The sequence below is a fragment of the Haliotis asinina genome, chromosome 6 (assembly GCF_037392515.1).
Source record: "Haliotis asinina isolate JCU_RB_2024 chromosome 6, JCU_Hal_asi_v2, whole genome shotgun sequence".
NCBI classification, from domain to species: Eukaryota; Metazoa; Mollusca; class Gastropoda; order Lepetellida; family Haliotidae; genus Haliotis; species Haliotis asinina.
The window spans coordinates 56,665,662-56,689,449 of record NC_090285.1 but is presented as its reverse complement, the minus strand read 5'-3'; the positions used below and the strand labels follow the sequence as shown (position 1 = coordinate 56,689,449).

At 40.7% G+C, this 23,788-nt stretch overlaps 1 protein-coding gene across 4 annotated transcripts in view; it reads left to right on the top strand.

The window, feature by feature from the left end:
• Positions 1–2,032: 2,032 nt before the first annotated feature.
• Positions 2,033–23,788, top strand: part of LOC137288135 (DENN domain-containing protein 5B-like) — a 46,303-nt gene continuing 24,547 nt past the window's right edge. For all 4 annotated transcript variants that reach the window (XM_067820546.1, XM_067820545.1, XM_067820543.1 and 1 more), the window contains exons 1-3: positions 2,033–2,256; positions 14,352–14,461; positions 17,299–17,836. In XM_067820546.1, the coding sequence (XP_067676647.1) occupies positions 2,163–2,256; positions 14,352–14,461; positions 17,299–17,836 (742 nt within the window). In that variant the 5' untranslated portion in view covers positions 2,033–2,162. The remainder of the gene's footprint in view (positions 2,257–14,351; positions 14,462–17,298; positions 17,837–23,788) is intronic.

The window sequence follows — 23,788 nt, the reverse complement described above, 5'->3', positions numbered from 1 at the left end:
GTACGGTTATTCATATCGGAGTTGATACTAAAACCCGTGCAAACATGTACGAAGTTTTAAAAAGTCACAGTATTATGAGAACCGCCATGAGAATGAGACCATGGGTTTTCACTCCATCGTGAACGACTCTCTTGTCCTACCATGGAGGTAACGTTTGTTACTCAACGCGCCACATTCAGCAATATTCCATCTACTTGCATGGAGGCTGTTAGTCTGTCTCACGGTCCCTCAGCCACATTGTTTTCCTATACTGGCTAGCCCTCTTTGCAATGCTAACCCCCAAAATGAAGCAATTCTAGATTTCCCCATGTGAATCTCCCAACTCTTTAGGGCTTCTTTTCATTTTAAATGAGTTTATTTGTTACCATTAAAATTATATATATTCATGGACTAAGCGTCTTTGAGAGAGAGAGAGAGAGAGAGGGGGGGGGGGGGGGGGGGGAGCTGCCATATGGAAATAAGTGTGTTATTTTCTTAACGTTGCAGTAAACACGGACCATATGCTGGAAAACACCGCCATTTGTAATTATCTCTTGCAGTCCCTTCTCTATAAGATGTCTGTTCTCCAATAGTGGACACAGAGTGTGATAAATTGTAAAATATCTATCAGAGAAACTAACGGCCTATCAGTATTATTGTTACAATCATACAAACTGTCGCTACCTACAGACACATAAGCACCAAGAGTCAGTGGTAATAGTAACCTGTCCACATATCCAACATCGCCACAGCTTCATGGACGATTAGAATAATAACACACTCATCTTCTCCACAACATCTGAAACATGTGCAGCATGACCGATGATAGTCATGCATCACAAACACTGCGATAGTTATGACATATTCACCGGCTGTATGTGTAGTATCTATAAGACTCACCTGGTTCTGGCCTTGTCCACCTGTGTAAACTGACTGACGGTCGTGTGGTGTAGATGTTATAACCGGCAAATGGGCGGTGCGGTGTTTTTCTGAGACAAACCATGAATTGACAGTACACGTCACCGGCCTGAATAACGTATATATCATCCGCGTGAGTGTGAGAGTTAGAGAGACAGACAGAGGCGCGCGCGCGCGCACACACACACACACACACACACACAGAGAGAGAGAGAGAGAGAGAGAGAGAGACAGACAGACAGAATGAGAATCAGTCCACGAAAAGGATATATTTCATGATGAGACATGGTGCGAACACAGAACTTGTTATATCAGATTTGCCTATAGTTACCTTTACATAAACGACCCGTGCGGGTTAGAATATCGGCCTTCAGTAATCTCATGCATGTCGTAAGAGGTGACTAACAGGATCGGGTGGTCAGGCTCTCTGACTCGGTCGACATGTCATCGGTTCTCATTTGCGCAGATCGATAATCATGCTGTTGATCATTGGTTTGTCTGCTCCAGGCTCAATTATTTACAGTCCGCCACCATGTAGCTGGAATTGGAATATTGCTGAGTGCGGCGTACAACTCAACTCACTCACTCACTTCTTAGACACTCCTGTCATAGTCATGCCAAATTATGCTCAAATGAAGTCTCCGTTGTCCTATTTTATCTTCCTTATGGTAAATGGACATTCAAATCACCAATACCTAATGATCAGCCTTCACCCTAATGAGTGGGTGATCTGCCCTTTTAATTATCTCATAAATATACACGTTGTACTAATTACGGCGTCTAGTCAGTGGCGACAGACAGACACAGCTTCAATTACCTTCCTGCAAATACTTTATATTGCGTTCTGTATTTTAAGGGTTACAAATATTACATATTTTAGGAAGTGCATCTGAAATGCACTGTGATAACTAGTTGGACCATTCGTTAGTTTCCACTAACTTTCATTTTAGGCTTCAAAAGCAAACATTCATGCAGATTTTGATAACAAAGGAGCCTTGGCATGTGCCCCTCTTGATGGCATGCGCAGAAGTAGTAATCTTCCTGTCTGAACCAAATAAGCGACCCAGTGCGCTCTCCAGCAGAGTACTGGCGACCCCCTTGAGGTGTTGTTGAGGAAATAGTATGAACAAGCGCCATCTGGCGTCTGCAAAGATTCATGATAAATGACATGAGTAATGAGATGGCGTCGATATGTTGGTGATGTAGTACACTTTTATATTTTAAAACACTTCAGTATCATGGAAATTACTAGATAACAAGTGAAGATGTCGTCGCAACCTCCGCCCAGCAGGTTTTCGGACTATTTCGTCATCTGCGGCCTCGATGTTTCCTCGGGACTTGAGCCTGATCGACTGTCAGGTGCGTTGTCCAGTGTTTTGTTTACGCTTGATCGGGAACTAAAATGTCATATGTCCATATTCCATAGAAGAGGGATTATTTCTTTTTCATTGATGCTGTTTTGAATTCATTCATCAGTAGATAAATCCAAAAATAAATCAGGCCTTACTATTGCACTGTATGGGAGCTGGTCTTTGTTTATCTGCCAAGCTTGTATATGACAGCTGTGGTAGGACCATGAAATTTGTCAGCTGATTCAACTGTGATCTCAGTTTTTGTATTTTTCATTTTGTAGTATTGATGTTAGTTCGGGTTTGTTTAATGTTATTGATCTCTCCAGCCCTTCCAGACTGGTCAGAAACATAGATTTTCCGGTCACAGTTAAAGTAGATCCCGAACAAGTGACATGTAGCCTGTATACATGAACTTAGTTACAATGGTTGAAATATTTTGTTGACCAACATAAGCAGTGTTCCCGGTGATTGTATTGATCGATAACATCTCTTTCTTCATTGTTGTATCATTCATATATGATTGTGTTTATCATACAAAATATGAGTCAGATGTCACAACCTTTACCAGGTTTACAGTTCACACAGACTAGTGAAACATGCATGATTATCAGGTGGCAGTGTTCTAGGTGTTTGCCCCATAGATGTAGGGTAGATGTGTATGTAAGAAGATTGCAAGCTTGTTTAACTGAATCTTTAGAAAAGGCAGATTGTTGATACTCGAAACTCTACCCATATCTGTTGCATAAGCAAAGGTATGCGTTATGGTAAAACACCCATTATACTCATTAATATCAATATTAATGTTCTCCAGCCATGTTATTCATTATGGTGATATTACAATTTAATGTTTGTATATCATAGTAACAGTGTATTTAATTCATGTTGTAATTTTACAAAGCTTATACTTGTCATGCAATAGAAACACATATCCTTGAACTACTACATTGACTACAGATGATCACAAAACTTGAAGTGCTAGTTTCCAGCTTTTCACGACACAAAGTTTGGATTGTACGGGTAACACATGTGTTGAGTATGTTTAGCTTAAGGTATGTCAAGAATTTGGAGATACATAGATACATCTCCTAACAGGTTTAATGCTTAAAACTCTTTTCTTGTGAACATATGACAAGATTTATGAACCCTTTAGTTTTGTAGGCACAGTTAACACTGGTTAGGTAGGTGAATTTTGTCACAATAACACAGTTGAATGTCCAGTTTAAGTTGTGAGATTTCTTTATGTTAACCCTGTTTACACTGAATTCAGAGTCAACAGAGTAAATGTCTTTTTGTCACATTTGTGTATCATGCATATGTTTATAAGGTATTCTCCATTCACCTGATGCACATGCTTTGTTTTCCAGGCTGATAACCCCTTGTCATGTCATGTGAATACCGTCATAAAAATATACCCAGAGTAATAAATTGGAAATACATGTCATCTTGATCCTTGAATATTGTTGACCTAGTGATACAACACTCATATCATGGCATGTTGTATAGCAATGGAGAATGTTGTTAGTAACGATTGACCATTGCAAGTCCAAGTTTCAAATTTGGAAAAAAATCCCAGGTCCCAATCAAGAAAGTGTTTGTAATGTTAGTGTCTGTAAACTATGAATATTAAGTAGTGCTATGAATACTTTGTGGATAGGATTCAAGGATTCTATGAGAACTGAACCTATAGTAATGGAGGCCCCCAGAAATGTTTAACAGCTGTTATTAAGATTGTTACAAAGGGTGATTACATGCTGATTAAACATCAAACACTACAGATCACAAGACCTTTAGCTTTGTGAGCGAGGTACATATATGTGAGGTTATAGCTCACAGTTGTTAACTGTTAACAAAGGTAAACAAATAGGGATGACCCTAGTCCTGCATTGAAATACTATCATGGCTATTACAGAAAAGGAACAGCCTGTAAAACAATTCACCGACCAAAGACCATTCTAGGTTTTAGTTGTTAAGACTATTCATAAAAATTCTGGTCACCACTACATGTTAGTTTTGCCGAGAAAGAACACAAGTTAACTATGCTGACAGCTAATCAATCCAAAAACGTTTTCAGTTATGTGAATCAATTTGAACATTCAAATGCTTGATTTGATTACAACTGAATTTCGAAGTTTACGGTTTTACACATATGAGGTTACCATAACTACCTCACTATTTGTTTATTTCCACTTGAAGAGACTTTTTAGGATTCTAGTCTGTTTACTACCATGATATTATTATGTTTCTAAATCATCACATGCATGTGATTAAAAAACATAATGTAAGAAGTTTGTATTATTGTAAATAGCTTAGTACATACACTGTATGCTAACCTTATAATACTGTATTGCATGTATCAGATGATTGACTAGTAGTAGCAATGGCTACACCCTGATCATGCTGATAGCAAGTCTGTTTCTCTTCTCATATAATCCTTTGTTGAGGATTGCCCTATGATGTCACCTTTTCAAAATGCTTTGTGTGATCTGATAAAGCTGATGGGATTTAATTGTCCATCATTAGTTGCTAATTCTCTTGAAGCCAATTTGCTGTGGTAATTTTGCCAATCCATATTTGCGACAAGTGTGAGGAACAGGGACAAGAGCTTCTGTGCCTTTGAGATTGGTTGGAGACATCCTAGAACAATGGACTTGGTGAAACTGGTGTGTGGTTCAGTGTCATCCTAAGTGGGGTCATGTTCAGGACAAACTATTCCAGTAACTTGTAGGGTTCTGGACTATGACAGTTAAAAGGTTTGTTTTTGTAAGACATTTATTTGTCTAGGTTTAACCTTAACCGTGATAAATGGTAGTTTTGTGGCCATTTGTGTTATTCTGCCGAAAATATATATTTGTTTTACAGTACATGAAAAACATTGAAGAGTTTGCTGTTTTATTTGGCTGAATATGTTAGTCTGTGGTACACAATCTATGATTTAACATTTACATAAGCTTGATAGTACAATGTAGTAGTAAAATTCAAGACACATGAATGATATGTATGATTATCAGTATTGACATGTGGACTGTCACTTTCGCCATTAGATAGATAGCAACCAGGGTTCAAAATAATTGCTGGCTCGATGATAGGAGTTATTGCATCAAGCTGACAGATTCAAATATGTGCAGGCCCCTGTGGCCTTCAGTATATATTTTTTTTTAAAACTGGAATCTTTTCCGTGTTTTTGTTTTTGTTTTTTTCTGGAATCATCCATGATCCATCGTGTTACAATAACTTTAGTTTTTAAACAATTTAAAGCAAGCAGGAGGCAGCAGGCCATGATTGCCAACTGGCAAATTAAAGTATTGCAAACACTAATGGCAACTGTGCAGCATATCATATTTGTGCACTATTGAAAATATCTATTAATTATTAATATTTATGTATCTCCATCAGCAGATCAGAAGAGAAAGTTGTAAACTGTTCACTTCAAATATTGCACCTAGGATGAAATGTTGATTGTCAGTATTGCTGCTGTGTCAGTTAGGGTGAATTCTCAAACTCTGAAACATGTTGTGCCAGGTGTTTCCAGTTTTTAAGATGTTTGAGGTCAAACCTTTCCTATTATCTTAGACATGTTTGATGCATGTTTTCCCACAGTTAGTGGCCAGCTAACAGCAGTACTGTGGACAAGATAACCAATGATGAAGGAGAACATGTGCATGTTGACAGTGCAGATCTCTGCGATCTGCTGAGTTATGTGTATATGTGATGCGCTGTAAAATATTGTTTATTTTCTTTGTTGAGACAAGTGTTAAAATACTTGGTGTTTGCCCTCTTCGCACCTGGTAATGTGTCCACCAACACCTTAATGTGTTTTGCTAACATTGTCTTCACACCTAATGACATGGACACACATTCCCCTGTGATGTCAAAGGTCCATTGTGCTGGTCACACAACTGACCAAGATGTATTTCATGCTTCACACATAACAGAAGTTGGATAATTCTTGGTTAGTTCTTTCCATTCCCGAAGGTCACGTTGTTCCTGATGTTTACAATATGTCCTGTGTCATCACAGAAAATACAAAATCAACACTCGAAACAAAGTGAGTTTTTATTTATTGCAGTGATGTATGAGAACTGTGTCTTCAAGCATGATAACGGAGGTTTCCATCAGCTTACAGTGGCCTTGGAGAGTATATTCATAGAGATAGGTCATCTAGGAAAGGGATATGGTGTATAGATAGTTGGTTTGTTTAGTGTTTGGCTTGGTAATCTTCTGTATACAGAGAATGTGTGTTTGTGACACTCACCAGTCTCCTTCTATGACTTATCTTAACACAGTGAGTGCCTCAAAGATTTATGATTGTACTTAATACCTTGATATATAGTCTGTATGTTCAAAATATACACTACCACTACCAGTGAAGGAGATAAAGGTACTTCATATTGATTTGTACATACCCGTTGTTTGTCATGTACAAACTTACATAGCATTGCAGTTTAGTGTCATCATAATCAATATTTTTAGTAATGTTGGGTTTTTAGCATTAACCTGTGCTTCAGATGGTCGTGACTTTGATCATTGATCCATTATAATATCCAATACACAAATTACACATTTTGAGCAATATGGTTTCCAGGCCTTTTCACTGGTAATTGGAAACTTGTCCCAAAACAAAGTACAGTAGATAACATTTATGACAGTGTCACTTATAATGAAGTGATCAGTCTAAAGGACTGTTTTCATTTTGTCCTGACCACTTGCTGCATATTCAGATGAAATATGTGTAACAAAATAAATTCATTTATTATAAAATAAACTTTATTATTTAAAATAACAGACTAATTTATGTGGATCCTTTGGGTTCATTGTAACCACAGTTGACTCTATTTACAATACTGTGGTTCTGTTTAATCATTAATGTTGTCATCAAAATATCCTGACAGACACAGGATTACCAGTTGCATAGATAACGTGAAAATAACCTCATAGTTTACTGTCACGGTTGTCAGCTGTAGTGGTATGTAATGTTATTTGCCACTCATTGTGTGTAGACAGACTCAACATACAAACGTCACTCATAATAGTACATGGTCACTTGTCTGAGGTACCCAGTGAAAATCTTGATTGATCATGTGTTTTGTCCCAAAATCTACTTACTGGTGATGTTTTAAAACCACTAGTTGGGATTAAGCTAAGGGCAAGTTGAATCACACTAATCGTGTTCATGGCATCTATGTCTGCAAGTGTTGTGTTGAATTCAGCCCTCTTATGTGGTTGACCTACAGTGGTTTAGGCCCAGCTTCCATTCTGAAATCCTGGCATGTTTTCTTCTTAGAAGTTTGTTCTTGCACAAAGTATTAATTATTTTTATGTGTACTAAAAAGTATGTTTATAAAGAGCATGATTATATAACAAACCGACAAAGCGGTTTTGGGGTTTTTTTCATTGCCGTAACCACTTCCTGTGTATTCTGGTCCAAATTCTACAATGAAAATCATGGTTACAATCAACTAAATGAGATAATGTATTAGTTGTCCTTTATCTTAACTGTAACCATAATGGCAGCACACATGGATTTTCTTTCACTGAGTACTGAGCAAGACAGCATTGTGGATATCTGCTATTTATCTAATTATCAGGTAGAATTGGGTGGAACAGAAAAGCTCTGCTAAGAATTAAATGGCAAGGGTATTTGTCTTATTACTGTCAGTCAGCATGGGGCTTGGTTTATATCTGACTGCAATCAAGAGGTTAACTATCTTATCATCATGATCACAGATAAGAAGAAGGAATCGTAACCATTGTTACTAACAGTAGATCAAGATTTATTTCTGTTTCCATTTTCACTGCTGTGACTGTATTCCTGTTTATTTCAGTTAGTGAGGTAATGAGTGCCACTAAGTAGCCGACCTGCCAAGTCTTTTGATTTACACCATTGTACACTGGGTGTGCAGTGTAGATATCTGTTATAGAGTATATCACATACATGATGTCTATCAGCAGGAGAGATTGTGCCCACTATATAGACCATGCTGCTATCTAGTAGCACCCATTAAAGAAGTTGCTCAGTAGTATTATTTAAACAGCCATGTACATGTAAATACTGTAGTTTGGCACCAACATTTTTCACTTGTTATGAATCAGGGCAATTATTTTTTTTGTTTATTATAGTGGTGATCATGACAAACTACTGCCGTTCGCCCTCCCACTTTGAATATGGTGTATATTATATCAGTGTTCATAACACTAAGAGGAAAGAATTAAGTGTCACATAAACGTGATAAAAGGTTTGGTAGGGTGAGCAAAATAGGATAAGACCAATTACTGACTTTCTCTCTCATTCCCCATTCTCTCCCTCAACATGGTGCATACACTATTGATAATGATAATACTGAACTAATGACAACCAATACATTATGTCAGACTACTTACTAGAGAGGCCAGACAAACAGCCAAACTAATGGCCACGTGTATGGACTACACATGTACATGGACGCAGACACAGTTACTACAATGATTACTGGACATACTGGAAGGATGGATGCACTAAATCTTCATAATGGAATCCAAGTTTAACAGTGATTCAAATGTGATTCATTTAATGGTCTGGAATAATGGGGATAAGTAAATCATCAGGGGGCAGGGGTTAATTGGAATGTGGTGCTTTACGTTAATGCAATAACCACAGTCAATAATCAGCTGTGTTTGAAGATGTAAGCCATGATGATCTGCTTGTAAGGAGAAACACCAAGACTTTCATAAGTCTGTTAGGATGACCAACATGATAAGCTACTAATCATAGCGGAGTCTCCTGTGTATCAGCAGGACACAGACAGTTACTTTCAGAGATTGTGTACACCCCTGTTGAGACACTGGTTCTCCAGCACTAATTGTGGCAATGCTTGATTTGGTTCCTTAGTTTAACTATTCTTATCAGCCCATGAAGATCCAAGTTGGAATTTGCCTTCTGTAACACAAGCTTATTGTAACAGGATTGGGTGGCCAGACTTGCTGACTTGGTTGACCACGTCATTGTATCCCAGTTGCCTAAATTGATGCTTGTGATGTTTATGACATGATAGTCTGGTCCAGACTCAATTGTTTACAAACTGCTTCCATATGGCTGGAATATTGCTAAGTGTGGTGCTAAACAACAAAACAACCAAGCAACCAATCCTATTCTTATCACTATACATGGCATTCTGAAGGGCAGCATGTACAAACAACTTGTCCAGTATTGATTATCAAACTTTGTTAAGTGTATAGTTTATGATTTCCCAAGTTGATATTTTGGGTTTTACAAGGTTCCCAGCTATCTTTATTAAATGATCCTATAGGTCCGCCTCCATGGCTTGGTTCATGGAGTGTTATCATCCTTGATGACACTCAGCATTGTTCAGAGCATCATTAATAGTTAGTGTCATCCTCATAGGAATATTCACAGGCCACCATGAGATTCATGGACTGCTGTTTAATGCAACAGATCATTAGTGCATGAATACGAGCCTGAAATTTAAAGGGTCCTTGCCTTACCTTGTCCAGGCTAATGTATGCTAATGTTTAAAGTAAACATTTACTCATGTCCCTATCTTGTAGATTGAATACTATCAGAGGAAACAGGCTCAGGTATCCTGTTCATTTTCTAACACACATATGTACTCTGAAATTACATGTCATTACATTAATTTTCTTTGATGTGTTTTATGTGAAATGACAGGTGTAGCAGAATAGGTATAATATCTCAATTTTCTAATGTTGAAGACCTTTATTGCTTGTGATTGCAATGCTGTATCTGAAATGGGAAATTTGGTCATTATGTATATTTGATGATTATGATCAGAATTGAAAGAATGACAGTGTTTACATAAGATAAGAGTCAATGATCAGTGATATTAAATTATGTGGTGATGTAAAATCTACTTGCCATACAGAACACTTAGTTCTGTAGATAGATTCAAGAAAGATGTGATAAACTGCATGTGCACATGCATGTGCAATCCCAAATTGCAATATACACCACCGCACTTCCTGATGACCGTGTTACAGAGAAACAAGATCGGTAACTGTCAACAAGAATGGAACATCAGTGTATAGCTAATCTATCATCAAGTTAAGTTCCATTTCATTATGTTAAGAAACAATGAAGCAAGTTGATAAAAATAATGCTAAAAATAGCAATAACTGGTTGCTAGCCAGTACTGTTGAATCTGTGTGAGAACATTCACTGACATTTACTACAGAAATTGAGTACAGTGATAGTCTGTCTTCCAGCTTGGTCCTTTGTCATGTTCATTTGACTTCCTACTGAGGCTCAAGAGGACGCAAGGTTTCCTGGGCTGTGATAACCCCACCACCCCTGGTGCCCCATGCTTCTCTCAGCTGAACTGGAAGTGTTATCTGTAGTGAGCAGGCAGATGCCTGCTGTTCGACCTGCTGTGCTGTGATATGTAGATACTTCATGTACATAAGAAAGATTTTCATATTCAGGATGACTTGTTAGATATTTACAGACCATGCTGATAATAGTAGCTTTGCAAATGCATATGCATATCACCATTACCTGTCAGATTTGTAAAAGAACTTTTACTTTCATTAGACTGTAAATTGATCTCCTAGAGAGTTGCCTTCTATATTTAATAATAACACTGGCAGTCCATGACTAAATGTCACAGGTCCTTCCTGATTGTTGCGAGTCTTAGGCTAGCACAAATATATTAGCTGGTATGATCTGTTCCTATCTGAAATCCTTACCGAGGTTATTGGCAGATATGATGAATTTAAACATGCAGGCTGGAGGTTTAAATTAGCGTTTATCTTAATTGCCAACTGGTAACTATTTCATGACAGGGATATAAGATGATAGATTCCGTCAGTATATATTTAATACGTGCCAACAGTAATAAACATGATAAATTACAGTTTGTTTATGATGGTAATAGTAATTGGATTACAGTACAGGTGTTATTTACAAGTTCATTAGGGGATGGGCACCTTGCTGTATTAATCATGTTAATGGGAACTGTGCTTCTTAGGTGAGTCAGGAAACTTGGTAAAGTGTATATGTACTCTAGATGTTCCATGTTCATCATACTGACAGCCATGATTGCATGAACATGGTTGATGGTATATTAAATTTGTCAAAAATGTGATACTGGAGTGACAGTGATAATTTTATTGATTGCCACTGAGAATAGACAGACATATACAAGATGTGTGTGACATAGTCACTGATTCGGGTCAAAGGTATAGAAAAATTCCAGGGTTTGAAGCAATGGGCAGATGTGCGTCAGATATGCACAAATGTAGAGAATGGATGCAGAAAAATAATTCAAAGCATCAAGAGGGATGCTCAATATTATTCAGTGTACCCACAACACATCTTTGACTTTGTTTGGTAACAGTGTTTTTTCCTCAGCAGTTACTTGCATCGTTTCACCTATCAGTCCTGGTAATCATTTATGATTCATTCTTTAAGTTGTTTTATATGACTAAGATAATATATGGATTAATCTTCTTTAATCTGTTATATACAACATTTTGGGATTGTTATCATATTTTGAGGTGAAGGGATCTGTAATGATTCCGAAATTTTGTGAGGAAAAGATTAAAGAAAATTGATCCATAAAATATCTTGGTCATCTAAAGAAATGATCACGTCATAGAGTTCTCTACACTGATACTTCACAGAACCCTGCTATTGCCAGCAGAGACCCTTAAAACTAATAAATAGGGGTCCCTGGGACCTCAATGTTTGTGACTTGAGGTAAAACCCTGAATCTCTCATAAAAATTTTGAAAATTCATAGTATCAGTATTTGTCTCTACCAATCCACTGTCACTGAAAGAATGTCCAAGAAAGAGACTGTTTGCATGGAGTCAAACATCAACCTTATCAGCATGTGGTTTGACACTCTTCTTCCATCTCATGTACCAGGATGTGTAAGAGATAAAGTATCACGTGTTACTATCAACATCCTTCCAGTTTAGTTTACACACATGCTGCACACACAATGTACACAGACAACATACAGCTCACATAGAAGAAGGGGTACATATGTAGTATAAGGTCAGTATACACATGGAACATCTGTGTAAATATGCTATACACACGCAGTATACCTGGTCAGTCAGGAAGTGTGTTTGTTGGCTTCATTACAGTTTATGTATACTATAAGTTAACACATCGTGTCGAGGGGTTGATGTGACTTTCGTAGCTGGAGTACACGACTTTTGTACTCCTGCTTGCAGATCGTGATGGATGTACATGGTATTTTATCAGAGTCACATGGACTAATCAAAACTTGACATTCTTATATGAGGCTAGATAATGTTCCTTATGAATTAATTGTGAACAATGCCCCACATATTTGGAACATTACGTAGCACTAGAGCAAACCAGTTTTTGACATAATGGTTATGAGTGTGTTAGAAAAATTGTATAAACGAAATAGTTTTTGAGTGACTATAAACATGAAAATATCCATGAATGTGGTAACATATGTTTTTTATTGTCCCATGAATTGTTATTATTTGGGTTGCTTCAATGTTGTTGTTTGAGCAGCAGCCCAGAATCGCAAACCTCAGATATACACATGACATTGACAGATGAGGTTGAGTAGTTACTAGAATCTACACATTCACCAATCATCAGCATTTGTTTCACCGCCTCTGCCATGCTGAGCTAGACATTCTGAACATGCAAAAACTTCTTTGGAAACTTTGTCATCACTTTGAAGAAAATATAGAGATGCCATAATGGGTGAAAGAGTTATAACTGAAGCAATTGTCCCTCTTCATTTGGTTCTTAGTGCATCAACCATGTTAGCGGAGGAATAGTGTTGAGATGAAGTTTATCAAAATTTTCTTTCAATGTAAAATGTATATGATGTATTAAAGAGAACCTAAAGTGCTACTTACAAATTTGGGGCATTTATGTTTTTACCAGTTTCTGTGGAAAAGATTTTGACTTTGTCTCAAAAAGGAAGGGTGGGTTTCCTGTTTCCGTTGCACAGCTGAAAAAACATTCAAAGTTTTTCATAAAAAATTAGCATGATTAGTAGATATATCAAACAGTACCAAAAGTGGTGCTTTTGCTATTTACAGTTTTTGGCATTTTTAATTTTCTCAGTTTCCATAGAAACGTCCTGGGATGGGATTCGTTTCCGGAGCATAAGTCGAAAACCTTTCAACATCTTTCGATAGAACTTAGCATTTATATGAAACAGATCCTAAAGTGATGATTTTGCTAGTAACAGACTTTTGGCATTTTTATTTTTTCTGGTTTCCATGAAAACTGTTCAGACTAGTCTCAAAAGGGAGGGTTTGGTTTCACTTCACAACCTGAAAACCTTTCAGTATTTTTTGTCAAAACATGGCGGATATAAGAGGAAAATTGCAAAATTTGCTATTTGCAGAATGTGGACGTTTTTATTTTTCCTGGTTTCCACTGGAAAGATTTGGACTTAGTCTGAAAAGAGAGGAGTGGGTTTCATTTCTGGAGCACAATTTGAAAAGCTTTGAATATCTTTCTACGAGACTTGTCAGACATATCAAACAGATCTTGTTTTGGTGCCTTTTGCTATTTACAGATTTTTGGCATTTATATTTTTCATGATTTCTGTGGAAACAACTTGTCCAAAAGAAATCAAGTTGGACTTGTAAGTAACTGTCAGATGAATTGTTCTTTCAAATATGTGGGGGGCCAAGGGGATTTTTCATCTACTGATCACTTTTGTCTAATGATGTCTTGTTCCTGTTAAAAGGACACAGTGTGTCCCAATTGGATTTTGTGGAAATGGTCATGATTGAGAACTCTACATGAGTGATGGAGGAGGGAGTTTAGTTTTACGCCGCACACATCAATAGTCCAACTTTATGGTGCCTGTCTGTAAAATAATCAAGTCTGGACCAGACAATCCAGTGACAACGTGAGCATCGATCTGCACAATTGGGATGACCGGTGTCAACCAAGTCAGCGAGTCTGACCACCCAATCCTGCTAGTCGCCTCTTACGACAAGCATAATCGCCTTTTATGGGTTTGCTGAAGGCCTATTCTACCCCAGGACCTTCACGGGTCACATGAGTGATGGAAGGGATCTACTGCTTGGCTCTAAATTCTAATCATTAGGATGATGCAAATGGTACTTTCTATTTCAGGAGATAACTTGCACTGTCCACCACTAGAACGTCCATACAAGTCCAAGGTCCTTGCTCACTACCCTGAAAACGTACAATGGAACCTGTTCGACAAAGATGCTGTCGGCATGGTAAGTGTTGTTCATGCTTCTGTAGGAGTCTCCAGAACTCCAAGTGATCTCAGAGGTGTTATTCTAACCATCTGTACAATAACCTACACGGGTGACAGTTGTAATACTGTAGTGACTTTGTAGAAGATGTTACGTTGTTAGGAGAGGTTGTATGTCAGTTGGTATACAGATTGCACAACTGTATGGATGATCAATGTCTTTATCTTGACAATGGCTACATTTCGTCATTGATTCTTATACACTGATTGAATAATTTGTTTTTTTTGTCCTTATACTGACTCATGCTTGTTATGCTTATCACCTTCTTCTATGCGAAAGACAGTCGAGCACTTGAATCCCCTGTAGTTCTCTGAAGGGGACATAAAAGATCATGCACTCTCAAGTTACCCCTCATTTCCGGCACAATGTTTGTTTGTTTACAACGCAATGGTGAACGTGGTGGATGTCAGATAACGTTCTGAAGATACGGGTGTGAATGTAATGTTCATAGACAGCAGACTGGTTATACAAAGTTAACCTGCATGAAGTATATGGTGTCAACCTTACAAGAATGCAGTAACCTTTGAAAGAATATTGTATAACACTTAATTGAGACCGGTTACTACAGTCAACCCATACGAACGATATCACACATCATCCCAACATTTGTATAAGATGACAACCACATTTTCTTCAGTAAAGATTAGGAATTTGAAGAACACAGATGCAACTGGCAAAGGGACTGTCTATTTTTGTCAGCAATATCTGCAGGGTTTATGTTCCGATGGGTCACCAGTATACCCTGGATGCATCTACGGCCCGATAAATATATTATTTCCCTTGGCTGGCTTTTTATCCAAACAGGTGTCCAATCACAACTCACTTTTGTTTTTAAAATTATCTAGCTGATTAAACTTGGCAATACAAACCATGCCGAGGTTCCCAGAAAGAGGTAGAAGGGGATCTTGCATATATTTGTTAAAGTTTCGGACCTGTCAGTTTGTTTGTATCATTTCCCCAAAATCTGAGGCGCACTACGAACAAACCTTCATGGCTGCGACTGCTATCTTTGTTGACACTGACGAATTCGGTTGTAACATTTGCTTTGCTGATTGGTTACTGTGAGAATGCGGAGCCAGCAAAGGGAGGTTATAAAATCATTGGACCGACCTATAGATGCATCCAGGATATAGTGGAGACTTATCGGACCGTATACCTTGGAGGTATTGAGGATGCTATACACATGTACACTTGAGTAACTCCAGGACAAGCCGAAGAGCATGATTTACGTACAAGGCCAAGTGTTGACTAAGAAATCACAGACGGCACAAGATCTGAGGTCTTCTCCTGACAGCAGATTGAACATTGTTTATGTTGGGGCTTGCAGCAACAGATGATAGTTCCTGCTGAAGCAGCCAGTATCCAGTAAATAGACTTCACTTGGATGACAGATTGCTCTCAGCATACAGTGTTGTCTTTCTGAAGACAAAGAATGACAGATATTCACTACATATCATTGAGATTCTGGTAACAGCATCTTAATTACAGATGAAGAGTGTACCTGTTTGGTATTACCTCACCTATACAGCTGTCTACATGACTATTCAGCTGATTGGAGTGTCTCGGCAGCAATGAGCATGGTTCAAATAGAATGGTATCTTATTACTGGAGGTTACTGTTGGAACTGAAGTCCTGCATTCCCGTGAATAAGGTTCATCACAGAATTATATTGTGGTCCCAGAAGATCATTGGGTCAAGGTCCAAGCCGTGTTTCCAGAAACACTCATCTCTCCATTAACGCTACAAACATGTCTTAACCTGCTTGTACATTCGCACACCAAGGCAAATATGAATACTCCTCCAGATCAGCGAGAGCAGTGACTCTAGCTCTATGCAGATCGACACTCAACTTGTACATTGACAAATGGCAGATTTTGAACTCTATGCATGGCGGAAAGGCTTCACAGCAGTGAAAGCAGCTCATCCTCAAGTGGGAGACTACCGGTGTCACCTTGCTTCAGATGAAGCAACTGAAAGGTTTGACCCCATCAACATATCTGGCGGCGACCAGCACACTGTGAAGACAGGGATGGTGAAAAGTGCCAGAACCACTTGCTCTACTATCTTCATTTAAGCTGGAAGATCAGCAAAAGAAATTGAAGGTTCGTGCTTGGGATCTGAAGGTAGTCTGTAGTCTATAGGTGACTGTTTGTGCGGGAAAAGGCAGGCAACTCGCGAGTGCGTGAACATTTAGGTCCTCTTCAGGGGGGAACTGCAGGGGATTAAAGTGTTCACTGTCATTTGCATAGAAGGAGACAAGCATAACAAGCATGAGTCAGGATAAGTATAAAATATCAGCTTTACTAAAAAGTTACTTTTTTTCTCAAGTCTACATGACTCTCTACAGACAAAGAAAGTGTGATTTTGAACAGTGTTTTAAGGATGAATAGTTTCTTAAGAATTCTTGCAGTGATGTAACAATGTAAGTATTTTGTTTAGGGACTCTTGGATATATGTCAATAACACATGAAGCGCCTTCAGTAACCCATGCACATTGTAAGAGGCGACACTAACAGGATCACGTGGTCAGGCTTACTAACTTTGCTAACACATGTCATTGGTTCCCAGTGGTGCAGGTTGATACTCATGCTGTTTATCACTGGATTTTCTGGTCAAGACTTGATATTTACTGCCACCATATGGCTGGAAAATTTGCGGAGTGTAACTTCAAAATAAATTCACCCCCTAACTCAATAACATAATCAAAAATGACAGAAGGAAATCTTTCTTCTGAGACCTATTAGTGGATATTTGAAAACTGTTTGAGAGATGACCTTCTTATCTTCTGTTTCATGCAGCTGTGCTTGCCAAAAGGGTTGACGTTCCGTACCCAGAAGGATTCTCGCCACCCTCGCTTCCACACCTTCATTATCACTCGAGAAGATGGGTCTCGAACATTTGGGGCTACATACGTGTTCTATGAGGAGGTGGGTAACAAGCAGATCTGTGCAGCCATGCAGACACTGCAGTCCATGTTCCAGGCTGAGACTGGCCCCAGTCACCATCGCTCATCCAACTACCCCCCTGTACCCCATGACAGTCCTGTCTTTATGAAAAAGATCATCCCGGCCAGCAGGGAGAAGGTGAAGACATTTGACATGAGTCGGGACAAACTGTATGTGACAAAGTGTATCTGCCTTGTGACACAGATGCCGTATGTTCGTGTGTGTAAGACTTACTTGAAGCAATTGCACGAGGCTGTAACACGCCAGACACACCCGCCTCTGCCTCTTGAGTGTTATGTGTATAACATGCTCTATGAGATCCCTCTTCCCCCACCGGGACGATGCATGAAGCTGTTTGGTGTCTCAACACCTATCTTTTGTCAACGTCCAGGTGAGTTATCACTGATGCTTCAGATGATTTGTCTGTGATATATGAAATCTACTTTCACTAAAACATATGAAAATGTTTAAATATATAATGTCTAATTTGATAATCAGGAACAGTTATTTATCTTGTTTAATGAATATTCTTTTTCAGAAGAAGTCCTCCTTGGGGTACATATAAGCATTTTTATGTCCATTAAAAATCCCTACGACAGTTTAACTATTTTGATAATAAAATATTTACAAAACAAAAAACTCGTTTTTGTCTTGTGGGACCACCTTTACAGGGCCCCCCAGGCCCCCTACAGCCAAGAGCAGGTACCTCTGGCCGTCTACCTCGCACCTCACTTTTCATGCTGTCGTTCGACTAGAAAGACGTGTGTGGTCCATTTAGATAGTTTTTGTGCTATCTACCTACCGAATTATGAGTGAGAAAGAGTCAGCTACTGTATGTATGGTTCCTTTTCTTTCGCACGGGCGTTAGTTGGAATTTCTTGGCTGAAATTTGCATTCATATATTGTTGTAACTTTGCCGGTCGGGTCCTATCTTCCTGTCATGTGGCAGGCAAGATGGCGGTCTTTATGGCTTCTTTTTAGTGCGGGAAGTGTTTCGCTTGCGTCTCACTTATTCCTACGTGTTTCTTATTAGTATGTTTTACATGCTAAGATGTCTTAACCCATTTGTTCTTGTTTCAGTCAAAATGGGTAGGTTGGTTTTTAAGACTTTTAGTCTTTTTCATTGCATTACGCACTTGTGTGAGCACACTTGTTATTGCATTTATCCGCTTATACTTTGTTGTTTAGCTGGGTTAATGTATTTTGGCAATTTATTATCGCCCGTGCGTTTATATTTTGCATATTGTGTGTTCAATTGCGTATGTTTTCTGTACATCAGTTACCATTAGTTGGTTCTGATTGTTACAGTTTCGGGGTGCATCCAAGTCTTGGGTCTAGGCTCAGGCACGGGTGCTGTCCCTGTGGGAATGTCAGATCCAAGCTACGGCTCTGGTGTCGTTTTCCCCGCTAGCTTTAGGGGTTTTGCACCGAGCACCGGCTCCATCGGGTCTCGTACCGTTGGTCACTGTCTTGGTCACTGTCTTGCAGAGGCAGGTGGTGTCACAGGAGGACGGGGCAACTTACAGAGGTGCATTCACATTTGACGCGCGACTCAATGCGTTCACGAGTCAGATGATGTATGCTGTGATTGGCCTTCGTAGGTTATGGCTGTCGCCAGGTATTCACCGGCTACACAGCAGGCACTGCTGTCTCTGCCTTTCCGACTGGGCTTGACCCTGTTCCCGGGGGCTTTGACGGGAGTTAGTGAGGCCGCGGAGGCCGTTAGTCAATTCAAGGACTCTTAAGTCCTTTCTTGAACAACCCTCCACCTCTCGCTCGCGGCCTTCGGTCCTCAGCTCAAGCTATCCTGTGACTCAGTCTAAGGATGCGCCGAAGTGGACTGCTCCACTACAGGCACGGAAGAGCAAGGGCAGGGGTAATGGGAGTACCTCCGGAGCCCTCAGTTGTCCCGTTGCAAGCGGCAATCTCTGCCGTCGGCCGGGACACTTTGCCTTCTACCCGAAATTCCTGTGGGTGGTCGCCTCCCGTTATTACTCAGGGATGGCCACACGCCACAGTGGAAGCGAGAGTTTACTCCTTTTGCCGGGATTCGCTGCACTCCGGCGCCGAAGTCGCCGGAAAAGGTGGCAATCCTCCGTGCTGAAATTCAGTCTTTACTGGGCAAGGCAACTATAGAGATGGTTCCATCAGGACAGGAGACTATGGGGTTTTACTCCACTTATTTCCTGGTAACCAAAAAGAACGGAGGGTTCAGACCCATTCTAAATCTCAAGGGTTTGAACAACTTGATAGAGGTGCCGTCTTTCAAGATGGAGACACTGAGGTTAGTGATCTTGTCTGTAGAGGCAGGGGATTGGCTTACGTCAATCGACCGCAAAGACGCATACCTCCATGTACCGATGCATCCCGAGTTCAGGAAATACCTTCGGTTTTCCTTCGACGGGGTTTGTTATCAGTTTAGTGTGCTCCCCTTCGGCATCTCCACAGCGCCAAGGGTGTTCACCAAACTCATGCTAGTACCAGTTCAGGTCGCCAGGGCGCAGGGCAACTTTTGTTTCCCGTACCTGGACGACTGGATCCTCAGAGCGCTCTCCCAACACCTAAGTCGAGAATCCACACAGTAGGTGATGGATATTCTCACCAGGCTAGGTTGGGTTATCTATCTTAAAAATCAACTGGTGCCGAGGCAGGATCTGGTTTTCTTAGGGGCGAGGGTGGTTTCTCTGTCCCAAGAGCGCATTTTCAAGGTACAGGGCATAGTGTTAAGGTTCCTTCAGTCCCTTATTGCCTCAGCACGGACGTGGCTTCAGTTGCTAGGCAACATGGCGGCGACGGTGGACATAGTCTGGCGTGCACGTCGGAGAATGCGTTCCATTCAGCAGGCGTTAGCACAACAGTGGTCCCACTCGGAGAGCTACGAGAAGAATCTGGCTATTCCCCAGTGGTTGATACGTCACTTGCGGTGGTGGACAGATACCGGGAATCTATTCAAAGGTTTACCTCTGATGACCCCGGTACCGTCGCTCACAGTTCAGACGGATGCCTCCCTCACAGGGTTGGGGGGGGGGATGCGTCCTGGGCGACCTCGCGATGTCGGGACTATTGTCTGACCAAGAGGTGACCTTGCACATCAATGTGTTAGAGTTGAGAGCTGTGACGTTGGTGTTCGAACGCTTCGTGGATCAGGTTCGAAGCCGAGTGGTTTGTCTAGAGATGGACAACCAGACGGCGATGTCCTACATTCTGAAGCAGGGCGGCACTGTGTCTCCGTCGCTCCTTCAGGAGGCGTGGCAGTTTCTACTATGGTGCGATCAGTTCAGCATACGGGTTATGCCTGTGTATCTCCCAGGGGTCGACAACGTGCGTGCAGATGCGCTCTCACGACGTGTTCTGGCTCCCCACGAGTGGTTGCTCGATCGGGAGATATTCGGGATTATCTCCCAGTTGTCTGGGTCGTTCTAGATGGATCTGTTTGCCTCTGGAGTGACGAACTAGATTCCGGGGTTTTTGTTCGCGGATTCCTGATCCGAGAGCGATTGCCACCGACGCCTTCCAGCGGGTCTGGACGGACAGGGTGTTGTCGACGTTTACGCCAATTCCCCTGATTTCCAAAGTTCTGTCTCAGCTTGCCACCCAACCAGCGCGGCTACTAGTGCTTCTCGCACCTCTGTGGCCGTCTCAACGCTGGTTTCCGGTAATACTCAGGTCGCTAGTGTAGCCGCCGGTACTATTACCGCGGCGACCGAACCTACTATCCCAGGACGGCCAGCCTCACCCCAATCCCCAGGATTCAGTGGGTGGCCTGGCCACTGTCCGGAATCGTCTCCAAAAGAGCGGAATTCCTGCATCAGTTGCAGACACAATTCTGGCTTCGTGGACGGATTCCACGAATGTACAGTGTGAGGATAGATGAGCCTGTTATGCGCGCTGGTGTGGAAATAGAGGGATTCTCGATCCCTTTTCTTCGACTGTAGTTGAAGTATTGGAGTTCTTACCGTCTCGTTTAGAATCTGGCTTAGCTGCTTCTACGATTCGAGGCTACTCCATGGCTATTTCAGCCTTCCACATACCCGTTGAGGGTGCCTTGTTGGGACAATACCCCCGGGTACAGCGTTTTCTTGCAGGCGTGGACAGACTGCGTCCGGTCGTGAAATTTGTCTCGAGTATTGGAATGGTTACCCACTCCTCTCGTTTATGACTTGGCCAACCTGTCGTTACAACTGTTAAAGGTCACATGCAACCAAAAAATCAAACATTATTAAAACACATTTATCACTTATTCATGACATATAATATACATTGCTGCTTTTAAAAAGACGAATAAACAAAATTATAAGCGTACAATCGCGATTCAAAAGTGCAATATTTTGTACTTGGGCTCACTTCCCTCGAAACGAAGCCTGCGGGAGACCGAACCCAGTCATAGCGGGTGGATATGCACTCAAGTGTAACGACGTTTTCCGATTGGCTGTTTCATTTGCTGATATGCTGAGGGTTCATTATGTGTACAGAAAAATGATCTGTTTGATGGGCATTTTAGAAGTATAGCCAGTAACAAGAAAGTAAGATTCTGTATGGATAACAACTTCTTTTTGTGTACTTGATGCGTCGTTTCAGTGTGGATTCATATACTGTTGTCAAACAAAATCATATGCACTAAAAGAAGTCGTTATCCATGAAAAATGTACAGAGAGATGTTGGGTTTGGAAAATACATGTTCTCTGAATTTGCGCTCGATCCAATTAAAAATCATGTCAATAGAGATGGTCAACTACTGCGTGGCTGGAATCTGTCATTCGTCCAAGTACAAAGCATGACTTGAAACTGACAAGAGTTTGCACCAGTTTCCGTCAGATCCAGTCATCCGAAAAAAATGAATGTAGTATGTTTGCAACCCACAGACATAAAAACATGTCATGTGTATCACACGTGCCTAATTACATAATATGGCAGACACGGGACTCGGGTGCACGAGTCATAAATCAACTTATTTTCTTTATGTCGTATAGTCTGATAGGTGTTAAGTTCAAATTGCACGTGGTCAATGATTGAAGCTGTGTATTGCATATTGTCTTTAGCAGACAGGCAGGCAGACATACAGGTGTGAATAAACCAGACACTGAGCTTTCTCTGTGACAGAGACTGCTTACCACAATCAACAATTTTTTTTTACGTAACGAGAAGATTATTTAATTGTTTGTGTACACAACCAAGATTAGACTACTGCTCACAACCTCAGACACTGGGCATGCATACTGTTTCGAGCTCCGCGAACCTATTCACTGCGCATGCGTCACCGGCGCAGCGCAGCACAGCTGTTGAAATCAGTTTTCCCCCCGGCGCTGGGGGGAATTTAGTGAAACGTTTGAACTGCAATTTCGCGGGCTTTTTTTTCATCGCGTTTTTTTTCAACTTTATAGGTTGAATTGGCATTTTTTATGATTTGTTTCGGTAAATGCCTACCGAAAGGTACCAGAATCCGCAAAGTTGTGTTTTACGTTGCATGTGACCTTTAAGTTGGAAAACGACTTTTTAGTGGCGGTTACGTCTGGTAGACCTGTTAGCGACTTACACGTCATGTTTTCAGACCCGGATCTTACTATGTTCCATAAGGATCGGGTTAGCATTCGCTTACCGGATTCATACCGCCCAAAAAAATTCGATCATTCGCTTCGAATGACCGCGCCTATCGATCTAACTGGGTGCATGCTGCCTGCATCGTCTGATAATACATACCGTAATGTTCGTGTATTAGACGTTATGAAACCTCTTAAAGTTATTTTAAGAGAATAGCCTTGCTCCGTACAGAGAAACAGCTATTTTGCTGTTGTGGTGGCGGAATGGCTGGCTATCCGACTGATACACAGACGGCATCCCGATGGATTGTATCGGCAGGCTGCAAGGTCTATATACATAAAGGCTTATCTCCCCAAAAAGGGGTTGTCAGCTCACTCAGTGAGAGCAGTGGCCACGTCAGAACCGTCATTACCAACTGAACAGACACTCACGAGAGTGTGCTCGGTTTGGTCAGTCAGTTCCCTGCAGTAGACAGAATAGTTCTGCTCAAGCTGATTAAGCTTTGTTAGATAACTCTATCTGTTTGCACTCGGTGTTGGGTAACTATCCATTCCCATTTTATCGGCGGTGATATTTGGTGATAGTTTCTTAGTCCCGCCCTCTTTCCTTTCCATTTCCCTGCTTAGCTTGCTAGTGCGGTATGGACAAGGTTCAGTTTGGCGAGTGTCCCGTACGTCCAGGTCTCCAGGGTTTGTCATTTGGGATTTCCCAAATTCTAGCCAATGGGCATGTAAGCTTTGACAAGCAGGTCCTCAGCTTTGTCACACCCCCGCCTTGATTGACATCAGCGGTCAGGTGACCAGGT